Genomic DNA, 14,334 nt, shown 5'->3' with positions numbered 1-14,334 from the left:
TGAAGGATTCTGCTTTATTGACATGCACGGGTAGGCAAGTTTCATAAAAACATGAGACAGAACAGGAACATTTAGAATCAAAGTCCCAAAAACACCTGAAGGTCGAGAAGTTTGAACCGTTTAGAAACTATAGCTGCCACATTTGAGAATCTGAAGAGGAAATTTGGCAAAAATAAAAGTACAATCATGTGAAGGAATGGTGAATCACTGCAATACTGATGGCAAAGACATGAGATTGTTGACCCTTTTGCTATCATATTAGCATTAGCAGCATGCTAAACCTTATTTTCACTGGTGTCCATGGCAGACCTGACATCCTGTCTACCTTTGTCCTAAGAGGAATAACACTTCTGGACCCCGAAAGACAGCATAGTTCAACAAGGCAGCAGTTCATCTTTTCACCAGCAGATGGCAGTAATTGCTTTGATCACATAAAACCGTTGGAATTTTAATCTTCTGAATTTCAAACATGAACTCGTTTTTTACCAGAAATGTTTCAAAGTTAAACATTTAACACAAGTACAAAACATACTAACAGACAAAACCTGATTAATGTCAAACTAAAACCCAACAGTAAAACAAAATAAATCTATGACGTCCCTTTTTTTTTTTAAACAATCTAAACTGCTTTCAGTAAATCGCAACTAAAGCTTAAAAATAGGACAGCTCAGCAGAAACTTAAAGCACATTCAAATTCCATTTGTTTTCTTTTAAAGATTCCTTTTAAAAAGGAAACTGTCAGTTTTCCTGGGTTGGTCCCATGCCGTCCAGCACTACACCCGAGCCCTGAGCCCGAAGGACAGCGCCGCTCCGATGGACAGGCCCAGAGCCAGGAAGAAGGTCATCAGGGCTCCTGCCGTCTCCGCGTCCTTCGGCTCCACCATCCTGACGGGAAGCAGACGCAGCGTCAGCCACACCATCCACACTTTCACTTCCACTGATGACTGAAATCCACCATATTTATAAAACTAGAGACTTCTTTAATCTTTGACTATTTTATAGGGTTTCATGTCCACAAAAACAAACCTGCAGGAGCTCACTGTAAAATCTTCACAAAACTTTTTTTTTTTTTTAACAAGAGGGTTCCCACAGGGTCTGAAAAAGTCTTAAAAGCCTTGAATTAAAACATTTGGGAATAAGGCCTTAAAAAGCATTTGAAGTTTGAATTTTTTATATCTTGGTCTTAAAAATGATGCCGCCTAAAACTATTTCTGCATAACTTTTCTGGTCTAAAGGTTTATTTTTTTTAAACCGCAACTTTTTTTTTTAAGATCTACATGTGTCTCTTTTATCTCTCCATGGTGGCTCCTTGACCAAACATAAAATAAGTCATGGAGACTGTTGACGGCTAATGTCTACTTAACCAAAACTACCTAAAGAAAACAAATAAACAAAGCCTGCAACTAAGACTACCAAACCCCAAACTAAAATAACAAAACCCAGCAGTGTAAGACTGCTGAGGACAAAGAGGAGAAAAGAACACATAAATAAAAGAAACATAAGGATTCCTTAATTATCATTTATTTAATTTAGATAAGTTAAATGTATAAACTGATGTCTGAGGTTCACATAGATGATAAACTATGAAAGTTTTTACATCCTGTTGACCTGAAGACGTCTTGTTTGTTCAACTCTACCTCCAGAATGAACAGATTTTATATGCAAAACTTTGGTAAAAAGTTTGATCTTTTATGATTTAAAATCACATATTATCTTATGCTGAACAGCATTGGTTACTAGCTGCACCGAGATGATCTGAGATGATCCTGTTTGGCACAGAGCAGCTTTTACATCTTTCAAGTAGACATATTTCTATGCTGGTTGGAAGTCGGTTTATTTGTTGGTTAGTTTACAACGGGACAAAAAAAATACACAATAAATGATTCACAGAGTTGCTGAACATAATGATTAATAATGCAATGATAGAAGTGAAACTTGCAGAAAATAAATGATTTTTTTTATCACTAAAAGTCCTTGAGAAAATAATGCAAAGAAAATAGTTCAAGGTGAAGATTGTAAGAGAGAGAAAATGAGAAAGGAGGAGTATTCCTGCATTTAACAAGTTATTTTGTACAACAATCAATTAAATATTTGCCTTTATTTTCCACAAACTGGAATAACTGAATCTCTCCAGATGCCTGTATGCGTTCGTCCATGTTTGTAGTCTGTTAATCTTCCTTTGAGCGATCTCAAACTCTGGATTAGCACACATGCATCAGTACTTAAATGTTTTATTGATATCCGTTTTGTTTCGTTTAACCAAAAGACAGCATCAGAGCAAACTATTTACACAAATTTGGTTCATTTGTCACAGATGGTTTCACTGCAGCAAAATGTGAGTAATGAATGAATGAAAGTTTTCTGTAGTTTAATAATTGTAATTTAATTACCGAATTTAAACTGTTCTTCATTACGTTTCTCTGTTACTGATAAAGATTTGGTTTATTCTTCATCCATGGGGCTGGAAATTAGACAGAGAAATGGGTCTGAACGTTTGCAACGTCTTAAAAAGTCTTAAATTTAACTTGAAGAAACGTGTATAAATCACTTCAATAAAGACACACTCCAAATAAAAATGGGTGTTTTTAACATCTTCTTGCATCATTTTTCTCATGATGGAGGACATTTATAAAGAAAATTAAACTTAAGGATTTCTTAATTCAAACTGCCGTGAATCAGGAGCAGAAAAGTTTGGGAAAAAAAATGACATTAGTGACAGAAGCTTCCTGCTCTGCTCCGCTTATAAACAGATCCATGAACGTCTTTGTTTTCCTCGTCTGAGCTGGAATCTGGATCTAAACTGTACATCTGGATAGCTCAAAAATTACTCTATAAACACTCTCGGCTACGGGGTGGGGAAGTGGGGGTGGGGTTGCTCCACGTCCAACAATCGTAGAGTAACAGTGTTCTAGAAAACATTTTTTTTTAATTTGGGCTAAAAAGAGCATCATCATAACTAAAAAAATGCTGGAAACACTTTAAAATAGATGATTGGAGCAGAACTTTAAAGATGATAACAAGAAATATTCCCTCCAAATGCAAAAATCTATGAATGGAGGGTCAGAACCACTGGAATTTAAAAAACAAATCGACATTTCCACATTCCTTAAGTAAAAAAATCACTTCCTGATTCCTCTTATTGGCAGCATCTTCGCTTTAGTTTAATTGTATGCAATCTGGGAACTCTTCGATATGAAGTTTTAATTCAAGATGGTGGAGAGAGAATGGAGGATCCGCCTCATCAGAGATCGTACTTACTGCGGCGCGTACGACATGGAGAGGCAGACGAAGTATCCGCTGGACAGGGAGAAGAGGACCATGATGACGACGAAGGCGGCGTCGTGCGTGAAGAAGGCAGAAAGGTAGTGGCGGGGCTGGACGTTACACAGCATCAGCAGCGGGATGAACACCGCCCGGGAGACGACCAGCGCCGGGAAGAGGCAGGACTCTTTACGAGGCTAGGAAGACGCGGGGGAGGAGTTTGAACACTCCAGTGGGATGAATCAGGGGTTGTTGAATCAAAGAGGGCTCACCCAACGAACCACCGAGGTCGCCGTCCGACCCAACCAGTCGCAGATGTTGAACATGAGGAAGCAGCAGACGGAGGTAAAGTAGTTCTCTGAGGGGAAAGATGATCAAGACATCATGATAGAGACCGACTGCAGAGCTGGACTGACAAGATTTTTGTTTGTTTTTTTACCCCATTTTCCAGGAAATGCGGTTTTGACGTCCGCGGTGACGGCCGGGAACACGGACAGAGTGACGGTGAACACGAAGGTCACACAGAAGGCCATGACCCAGATCTGGAGGAGGGGTGAGACGGCTTTAAACCCTCATCCGCCGACGTTCAGGAAAGGAGAACTGGCTCACCTTTCTGAAGACCTGCAGGACCGAGGCTTTAGCCTGCTCCTGCTGGACCACCTGCAGGCGCTGGGAGGCCTGCGCGGTCCCCTCTGGACCACAGGCCATCTCGGCATAAGTTTTCTTGGCGGCCGTCAGCGACCCGTTGGCGTGACCGTTCATCTTGCCGTTCTCCATTTTGCCGCCGTCTGTGTCAGAGACGCAGAAGAACGTCGGCTAGGAGAAGAGCTGGACTCTGCTGGCTCCACAGAGCCGGCCTTTGTCCGGACTCACCGCGTAATCTGATAAACATTCAATTCTAAACAGAGCTGCTTGATCCCTGAGGGGGAAACTGGTTTTAGGGCAAATCAAGAGCGTCTGTGAGCTGCTGAAGTGACCAAACCTCAATAATTCAATCGAACAACTAAACAAGATAATGTGGAACTAAAGCGATTAGATCCAGATAACTCTTATGAAAAGACGCCATGAATGAACGACAGCGTGGAGAGGAGCTCACCCTGCAGCAGCTCATCTGTGGTTTCCTCCTCGTATTTGCTCCTTCCGTTCAGAAAGAACTGAGCAAACTCCTGAGAGACAAAACCAGAAAAGAAATCAGATCCAGAAACCAAAGAAACTTTTTTCTCTAAGACTTCTACACTGATGCTGCAGCAAAAACTACACACCAAACAGACAAAAACTGAAAACAACTTTATTTAAAAACACGTTTGTGTTAATATTGTTAATCCAGCAGACAATTAGGGCTTAAAAAAATGTTTATTTCTAATTATCAAAATATTGAGTAAAATATGCCCCATAGGAAATGAATGAGGAAGTCTTCACATTTCAAAAATGTAAGTCGATTAGCAACAAACATTTAAATAAATTCATGTACTATGTTTTAATATTTTATAGTAATTTTCAAAAAAATTAAGTTTACTTAATATTTTAGCAAAATGCTAATGTTTTATCTAACGTGCTATTTACTGGGGTTTTATATGCTAATTTACAGTTTAGCTTCAATTTTAGCAACAGGCTAACATTTTTGACTGGTTTAGAATTTATGCTGTTTTTGAGTTTAGTTAGTATTTAAGTAATGAGCTAGCTTTATTGGCTAATTTGGAATACATTTTTTGGGGGGGGTAATTTGGAGTTTAGCTCATATTGAAGTGACACGCTAAATATTTTTGGAAAATTAATATGTATTAGGGATTTTTAAGCATTTTACTACATTTTAAGAAATTTAGGTCAATTTTCAGTAAAAGTGCGACCTCTGCATGAACTCTGCTCTCATTGGTTCACTGTAGTTTCAGTCTTTTTTTCTTACTATGTGGTCAAATTCTTAAAGTGAGTGTAAAACCTCATTTAAATATTTGTTTCTCTCCTCTTTTGCTTTCAGTCTAATAGTTTCAGTTCAGTTTTTTCGTTTTCAGAGTTTATTGTGTGAATGCATCAAAGCATTTACACAGTAGTGATTCTCCTGCTCCTTTGCGTTTGTTTTTCGACGCATAAAAACTCAGTCACACTTTTAGCGATTTCAGCAATCTTTGTATGAAAACGCTCAGCTTGTTCGGGACATTACTGCTTGTACTTTTGGTATTCAAAAACTATACCGAGCTAAATACGCCCCATAGGAAATAAATAGAATTGCTCAAATCCTTCAAAAACTTTTTGCACTTGGAAAATGATGAACTTCCTCATACTTTCAGCTAGAGACACCATTCAAACTCTAAACGTTTCAGGAACTTTTGGATTTTTTAAGTTAATCTGGTAATTAGCGTTTATTTCAAATGCTAGCTTTTTTTTGGCCTGTTTAGACATTTTTCCAGTTTTTAAAGGCTAATTTGGAGTTTTTCTAACATAGCATCATGCTAAATGTTTTTGGCAAAAAAAAAAAAAGTAAATTTCTTTAGGCAGATGTGCAGTTTAGCTAATATTTTAGCATTATGCTAGCTGTTTTGGGAAAATTGGACATTTTTCCAGTTTTTTGGGCTAATTTGGCTTTTACTAAATATTTTAGCGAGCTTTCAGTTTCAACATTTTCAGAGAAATGTTGCTAACATAGCATCATGCTAGCTGTTTTGGCAAAAATAGAAATGTTTAAAGTTCTTTAGGCAGATGTGGAGTTTAGCTAATATTGTAGCATTATGCTAGCTGTTTTGGCATTTTGGAACCAAACCACTTTAGCAAGCAGCGATTGGTTCGAGTCATTATTTCTATGGAAACCACTCTCACCAATCAGAAGTGAGTTTGTTGGAAAGCCACACCCCTTCCACTGAAAACAGGAAAAATCAAACGTTTCGAATGTTCGCAGCGAGGCTGACAGGCACCACATGTTTTAACCGAGGCATCTGATTGGTCAGTATTATAACTTGTGATAAAGACATTTTATAATGAAAAAAAAATGTATAATATATTATCTGTAGTGATAGATTTTCAAGTTAAATACTGATGTACTAAAATAAGCCATTTTCTATGGGTGATGCCACACTCCCCCACTCCAGTTCTCAAATACTGTCAATGGTGCCAACAAAAGACACCGATTTGGAGAAGAAATGACGTCAGTATGACCTCTTTTCATGTCCTGGTAGCCCCGCCCCAAGTACATTTTGGGTCAATGCTGAAAGCGAAAGGTCTAAATTGAAACTGTGACTTAAAGACTGAAAACAAACAGTAGTTGTTTTTCATTTAGTTTTAGAATTATAGTTTTTAAATTCAAGTTAAGTCTACAATTTCATTTTATTTTTACAAGCTGATCCTGAATTGAACCCAAATTCTCCTCCTTATCTTTGTCGTTTCTGAGCTTTAAAAGTGGAGTTTGAGAGACAAAGATACGTGTTAAAGTCATCTTAAACACAAAGTGATAACAGTGACAAACAGATTGTAGACGTTCATGTTTTTCAGAGGTTCTGCTGATCCCAAATATGAAACTTCTGCGTGAGTCTGGACTTCCTCCCTGAACCGCAGCGGCTGGTTTCTGTCAAAAACTGCAGCCTGAAATAGCAGTCACACGGCTGCACCTTCACCCAGTCGCATCATCCATGGCAAACGTGGAGGAGGGTTGGGAACTGGCAGCTTCCAGCCACCAAAACGTCATTAGACGGACATCCTAGAACAGTTTCTGGGTCAGCAGCAGAAGCTGCTGCACCTGATCAGAAAGTAGTCTTGGTGGACAGAAGTGAACTGTTTTGGTTAGAAACTCCTAACCAGTTAGTAAGGATGTGTGCAGTTTGTCTAGATCTAAATGCATTATGGGTAACAGGCTCACAGACCAGGCGTGGCAGCAGCAGGTAGCTGAGGAGGGTGACCAGCGTTCCCACACATGGAGTGATGAAGTAACCCAAAGCCGCCGGCTCAAAGTCTGCTTCACCTGTGAGGAGCAGCAGCACAGTTTTTATGAAGGGCTTTCCGTTACCTAGCAACAGGACGTTTGTGTGGCTTACTGGCGATGGCGAGCAGCATGGCGAGTGCAGCGAAGGTCCCGGCGAGGCCCTGGCCGCTCATGAAGATGGAGCTGTACTTCTGAGGCAGCAGACCCACCAGGCCGAAGCAGCTGCCCTGCAGCACGGCGCCGAACGCTGCACACAGCACCAGAGCGCCATCAGCCGACAAACACAACTCGCCTGCTGGAGTTGGGTACCGAAGTTCGGATTCCAACTAGAAACCGTTATGATTTACGCGGTTCTACCGAAACCGAAAGAAGCTGCTGCAAACGGTGCCACATTTCAGTGCCGAGTTTTATTGAAGGTCTATTGGTCTTTGGACATGTCAATCACTTCAACTCTCTTCAGTACTTTGTAGTTCTAGCCAATCCTTTTGCCATTCATGGGACAGTGGGCGGGCTCATATGAAGCCGCTGACAGGGAGAGCATGAGAGTGCACGCCGCGCAACGCTCGAATGTCTGGCTGCATTTCACAGCTGGTCACAGAAGTTTGACAAGTCACTGCGTCACATCAGCCAATCAGGAACTCAACTTTGGGCATGTGACATTTTCAGTGACCTGATACGAGGGTAAAATACTAATTCGAGACCAGCGTTTTGTCTTGTTGCACCGCCGGATGGCGCAAAAGAGGTTGGGGTGCTCTGATTTAATCGAACAGCCAGCACAACAAACAACAACACCCAAAACATCAATTTTTGAAGCAGAGATCTTAACCATGCATCAATAAGTGACTTGGGAGTGAAAATGTGTTGATTTGGGAAGATGTAGGCATTATTTTTATAACTGAAGTACTGAAATTGGCACCAATTAGGAACTGAAACTGAAACCAAAGAAACGCTTTGGCACCAGAACCAAATAAAACCCAATTGATGCCCAACCCTATTGCCCGCACATGCCTGGCCCCGCCCACTTACAGTTGATGAACCAAATGGTTGCCATGGTAACCGAGAAGAAGCGGTCCTCCTCCATGGGCACTTTAACCAGCACCGCCGTGAAGACGAAGAGCAGCAGGATCAGGACGAGGCTGCCGGCGATGCGGACCTTCTCCGATATCCTGAAACGCAGCAGCGCATTCGTGATTCCAGAGAAATTTTTAAAAATAACGGCTTTCCAGAACACCACTGACCACTGGTACAGGATGGAGTTCAGTAACGTGAAGACCAGCAGGGGCAGCTGGGACAGGAGGGTCATCCAGTTGTTGAAGTGGTACTTTTTTGGCTCACGCGCTGTGCCGTTGAGGATCTCCGTCCCATTTAAGCGTCTCTCGAAATACTGCAGGAACAACGCAGGACGAGGTTAGGATGCATGCTGCAGCTACACACCAACCAAACACCGCCCACTAATGAGCCAAAACAACAGATAGTTTACCAGTAAAATTCACACAACCATGATCAATCAGAAACGTAAGAACTTTATGCTGTTTTTAGACAAAATTTGAAAAAACTTGCATCATTTTCTAGGACAGTTTCTACAAAGCGGCAGGAGTTCTTTAGAAATTTGACTTTGAGTTGTGGGCGAAGAGCAACCCCACCCCACTTCCCATCAGCCATGACTAAGAGCTCCCCGTTTACACTTTCAAAAATGGTGAGCATTATTGGAGCTTTCCGGTCGTACAGTTTGGACCCAGAGAAAAACAAAGACGTTCATGGATCTATTTGTCAGCAAGCGGCTGAATCAGACTGGAGAGGAGCTGAGAGCTTGAAGCCCGTGTCTGCTCCTGGTTTACAATGATGCCGTTTTGAGCTCAATTTTCTTTACATATGTCCTCCATCATCAGAAAACAGTTTCCAAAAGCATTTTTCAATGTTTTTCGCTGACTTCACTTCCCAGCATTCAAGTGGTCAGCAGTTAATGGAAGCAATCAAAGCTGAGATGACAATAAAAGAATTGACATGAATAATTCATGTCAATTTCTCTGATGACAGACTGAAGGAATCAATAACTTAACTCAACTCTGACTTCCAACCATAAAAATGACTAAAAGCTTCTGAAAACAAATTCCTCCAAAGAAAATCGATTCCCGAATGAGAGTTAATAAACTATTTTTTAAGTAAAGGTTGCTTGAATATTGATGTATTTATTACCTCAGACTTTATCTGAGATATCCTTCTGTTATTAGTGTCACTGTAAAAAATAATTTAATGTACATTTACAAAACAAAAATGCAAAAAATATCCTAAAAAGTAAATATATGATTTGTCTAAAATCATGGAAATGGACAGACCATTGACTCACTATGACCCGGTTCACTTTCACTATCTCGTTCTTTACAGATATTTTTGTTTGTGCACTTTAAACATTTTTTTTAATAAGAGATTGTGTTTTATGTCCTGATTGCCTGAACGTCTCCTATACGAAAAGGGCTCAATTGGCAAAAATGTTTTATTACTATTATTTTGACTCATTTTTCTATGAACTTTGAGAGTTTAATCAAGAGAGAAAAGTGTGAAAATGTTCATGTCTGTCTGAGAAAAGTGCATAAAGTCTGTAGTGAAGAGTTTTACAGCATTTGTAAGAGTTGTTAATAAAAGGTAAATATTTTGCAGGTTATTTTCAGAACAGAACTTATGGTGAATATTGAGAGTCCACTCTGAGCCGTCATTCCTTCACATGTGACCCGTCAAACCTGCATTCTGACACTTCAGCTCTATTCAGAACCCTGTTGGTTTTCTCATCAACCCGCCTGCTGTCTCCTACTTATAAGAATGCAAATGTTGATGGAAATGTTCTATCTTGTAGTCGTGTGTTTGTGTTTAAACCTTAAATTATGTTGCTAAAACCTGCAGCTTCAGTTTCATGTCAGACATGTCAAAGACTGAGATCCACCATCAGCTGAGTGGTTCATTTTTACCCGTGAGGCCGTCATGAAAAAATTCCATGGCAACAGCGTTCCCAATCCCAGGATGAAGAAGATGATTCCCACCAAGCAGCCCCTACAACAAACACAACACACACATGTGAAAAACACAAACGAGCACAGAAAATCCAATCCATCGTTAGAATTATTACACAAGAAGAAGACACACACAATGAAAACACACACACCTGTAGCAAACACACACAAAGAAGAAAACACACACAAAGCCCAAAAGAAGAAAACACATATGAAAAACAAAACACGCACATACCAGTATGTGAAACCCCCACACATAACCACGCCCCCCCCCGCCCCCACACACACACATAAAGGACACGCAAAAACGTCAACAATGACATACAACCGAAGAAAAACCCCCACACACAAAGAATAGACGCACACATACAAAAACACATAAAAGAAATACACACACATGCATGAATAAAACACACACACAAGAAGAAAACACACACACGTAACCCAAAAGAAGAAAACGCACATGAAGAAAACACACACATGTATGTAAAACACACACACAAGAAGAAAACACACACACGTAACAAATACACACTCATGAAGAAGAAAACACACACACATACACAAAAGAAAAACATCCACAGGAAGAAAACACAAAAGGGAGAAAAAGCACATAAAAAATACACACAAAATGATTAAGAAAACACACACGTGCACACAAGCGAATACAAACACACAAAACGTTGAAGAAAATACACAGAAACACAAGAAAAACAAAAACACACACGAGCACACAAAAAACTCAAACGCAGGAAGAAAACATTTACACATGCGTACACACAAGCAAACACAAACACACAAAAAGTTGAAGAAAACACACATGCAAACACAAGAAAAAAAAGAACACACACACATGCAAATACAAGCACAAAAGAATGATGAAAACAAACAAAAACACACAAACACATGAAGAAAACACACATGCACACTCAAGTAAATATACAGTACACAAACACACACCCACACACACACAGGTAAAGAGATGAGGAACAGCTCGTTCACATCAGGTCCACCAGTACAGAACAGTGAGTGCTGGAGATAAAAGTTCTGTGGAGGACAGCAAACATCAGGAAGTGAGAGTCGGACTGGTTGAAACTCACCGGTCACGAGGAGCGTTTGTTCGTGGCTTCATACTGACGCGGCGCTTTGTGTTGATGCTGGAAGACAAACGGCAGAGAAGAGGTGTCAGCCTGACCCGCAAAGCTTTCAGAAAGAGGGGTTCTGACCCACATTCCCTTCAGGTCCAGGAGGGAGAACAGCATCCGTCCCGCCTGTGTGGGTGCAGCTGGACGGTCTGACAGAGTGTTCCCCTGAAACCAGCAGTGCCAGAGAAACTCCACGTCTCTAAATGAGGATGTGAACTGCAGCTCTGCTTCCTTAAATAAACTGCTTTAGCGCTCTTCCAGATGTGTGCCTGCATGTGCATTTTGACTGACTCATCCCAAACGGCCACTAACTTGATGAGTAAACCCTCCATCAGCATTTTTAACCCTACGACAGGTCCTCTTTTAACCGACAAAAGCAGGAGTCACAGCAGGGTTTCTGTGAGTTTTGAACTCTCAGGCTGCACAGCGTGAACGTTAAACGTCTCGATAAAGACCCACTCCTATCCTCTATAGATCTACTGTAAAACTCTCTATGAGCTGAGATTTTGTGGCCTGTCCCGTCAGGAAAAGTGCCACAATAAACACCGTAAAAACACCACGTTCATTGGGGTAGGTCTCTAAACAGCTCTTCAAAAGTGCGGCTCACCTCACACATCGACTTCAGACCCGCTACTGAAGGACACAATGAAACACCGAGCTCACAGCAGACCTATTAAACACTTTACAACCTCCGTACAAGAACAGGAATGTCAATGACATACGCAACTCATTTGCAAACCTGAAACACACCGTGCTGCACTAAACCCTGAAGCACTTTTTATGTCTGATCTGCAGTACAGAAGCGGCAGATTTTAGAGATTATGGTTCTGAGAAAAACAAAACGATCCACGTGCAGACTGTTCCGACACGTGGAGGTGAGCAAACACGCCGGGGTTTTTGAGCAAATACACTTCAAGTAAAGGACAAAAACTCTTTTCAGGCAGAAAACGGTGTCTGTGTGAGGGAAACACACAGCAGGAACATTTTTTAACATTTTTGTAAAGTTTTTCTGAATACTTCGAGAGAACCGCAGCTTCTTCAGAGAATGGGACAAACCCCTCCTACTCCTGAAGCAGGAGATGGAAATTTACAGACAGAGTCGCCTCTCATTCCACCTTAAATCCAGCAGAGGTTTTGAGGGTTTTTCGAGGGTGTTAGAAAGCCACACACTTGCTGGCATGCAGGCACAGAATGTTCAGCTCCCACCAAAGCAGGAGGAGATCAGGCCGAGGAGGAGTTGCTCTCCTAGCAACGGCGAACCACCTCCTCTTCTGCTGTGGCAGAACAGGAGGCCTCAGTCTGCAGAGGCAGACGAGGAAAAAAACGGTTTACCAAAACTCAGGAACAAGGATAAAGTACGAAATCCAAAGACACACGATCAAAATCTCTACAGACTTTGTTTATCCCTGAAGCAAAGTTCTGGATAACAATATTGAGTAACACCAGAAAACAAACTATCACCTCAGAGACCCAATGAGAGGGTCCATCCACTAGTCTGTCAAATTCAAGGTTGTTCCAGCATTGCAACAACAACCAAACCAATACTACACAATAGAGATCATCTCTGGTTACCATTTGAAAGAAAAATGAACATTTCCTGATGTTTTTGTGTCAGTTGATCCACTTTACAGAACAGAACACCAATGTGACCTTCACAGAGCGGGTCGGGCTGTTTGTTCAGTCAACGTGCTGCTCACTGTTTACTATCATTGCAGTATTGACAGATTACTTAAATAATCTAAAATACAATCATGAATTCAACATTTTATTAATTTTCTAATTGTTTTTATTGTGATGGATCAAATAGCAATAAAGCATTAATTTGGTAGCAAAAAAGTTCCCAAATTAGGCTTTTCTAAACAGAACAGCTTTCATTTGAGGCTCAAAAATTATTTTATTTTTACATTAAATGAGAAAACTTTTTATCAAACAGAAATGCTGCTTTCTAAAACACTCAAGAACTCAACAGGAGCTTGATCAACTATGAACACACTGTAGAGCAGCAGGTAGGTAGAGAGGCAGGAAGAACAGCCGGTAGAGCGGCAAAAAGAGAGGCCGGTGGAGCGGCAGGAAGAGCCGCCGGAAGAACCACCGGTAGAGCGGCAGGAAGAGCGGCCGGTAGAGCCGCCGGTAGAGCGGCAGGAAGAGCGGCCGGAAGAGCCGCCGGTAGAGCGGCAGGAAGAGCCGGAGGTAGAGCAGCCGGTAGAGCTGCAGGAAGAGCAACCGGTAGAGCGGCCGGCAGAGCCGCCGGAAGAGCGGCCGGTAGAGCAGCAGGAAGAGCGGCCGGTAGAGCCGCCGGTAGAGCGGCAGGAAGAGCGGCCGGTAGAGCAGCAGGAAGAGCGGCCGGTAGAGCCGCCGGTAGAGCGGCAGGAAGAGTGGCCGGTAGAGCCGCCGGTAGAGCGGCCGGTAGAGCGGCAGGAAGAACCACCGGTAGAGCGGCCAGTAGAGCGGCCGGTAGAGCTGCATATAGATCGGCAGGAATAGCAGAAGGAAGAGCAGCAGGTAGGGCAGTGGTAAAGGTATTTGGAAAAGTGGTGGGAAGACCAGCAAGAAGAGCGGCTGGTAGAGCAGCAGGTAGAGCAGAGGGAAAGGCAGGAGGAAAAGTGTTGGGAAGAACATCAGGAAGAATAGCGGGTAGAGCAGTCAGACCTCAGGACAGACCAGCTGATCCTTCACGTATCCTGAGGATACACTGACTGTTTCACGGATGATGGCTTATTTAGGAAAGCGATGAGGCAGTAAATAATTATGAAATTACTAAATGAAAATGATTCCTTTTGCTTTCACAGCGTGTTTGACCTTTGTTTTTATCCTCATAATGGATGGATACTCCTCCTTTCATTCAGACCTGTAACATGACTCAACAACATTACAATGACCTGGAAAAGTACTGAAATATGATCCATCCAACCAGTCTGTTCACAATAACTGTCAGAATGTTCTGCCAAACCAAACAGAAGGTGAAACAGGTCCAAACCCTTAAAAACGTCGGGGGTGACATGACTTTAGAACTGTG

The 14,334-nt window shown here is 41.7% G+C and overlaps 1 protein-coding gene across 3 annotated transcripts in view; it reads right to left on the bottom strand.

Annotated features, from left to right (window-relative positions):
* LOC112156028 (equilibrative nucleoside transporter 2) overlaps positions 1-14,334 on the bottom strand; it is a 14,819-nt gene continuing 485 nt past the window's right edge. Inside the window, exons 1-13 of one of the 3 annotated variants that reach the window (XM_024288154.2) lie at positions 11,926-12,070; positions 11,274-11,330; positions 10,132-10,213; positions 8,407-8,552; positions 8,195-8,334; positions 7,281-7,415; positions 7,110-7,207; positions 4,358-4,427; positions 3,871-4,049; positions 3,701-3,803; positions 3,534-3,619; positions 3,259-3,458; positions 1-885 (exon numbers count right to left, since the gene is read on the bottom strand). In XM_024288154.2, coding sequence (XP_024143922.1) covers positions 774-885; positions 3,259-3,458; positions 3,534-3,619; positions 3,701-3,803; positions 3,871-4,049; positions 4,358-4,427; positions 7,110-7,207; positions 7,281-7,415; positions 8,195-8,334; positions 8,407-8,552; positions 10,132-10,213; positions 11,274-11,305 — 1,383 coding nt within the window. In that variant the 5' untranslated portion in view covers positions 11,306-11,330; positions 11,926-12,070 and the 3' untranslated portion in view covers positions 1-773. Of the gene's footprint in view, positions 886-3,258; positions 3,459-3,533; positions 3,620-3,700; positions 3,804-3,870; positions 4,050-4,357; positions 4,428-7,109; positions 7,208-7,280; positions 7,416-8,194; positions 8,335-8,406; positions 8,553-10,131; positions 10,214-11,273; positions 11,331-11,403; positions 11,526-11,925; positions 12,071-14,334 lie in introns of those variants that run through there. The other 2 variants (XM_024288152.2, XM_024288153.2) reach the window with 2 other exon arrangements.

This window comes from Oryzias melastigma, linkage group LG18, assembly GCF_002922805.2.
Source record: "Oryzias melastigma strain HK-1 linkage group LG18, ASM292280v2, whole genome shotgun sequence".
NCBI lineage: Eukaryota > Metazoa > Chordata > Actinopteri > Beloniformes > Adrianichthyidae > Oryzias > Oryzias melastigma.
This window is presented reverse-complemented; position numbering and strand designations above follow the sequence as displayed.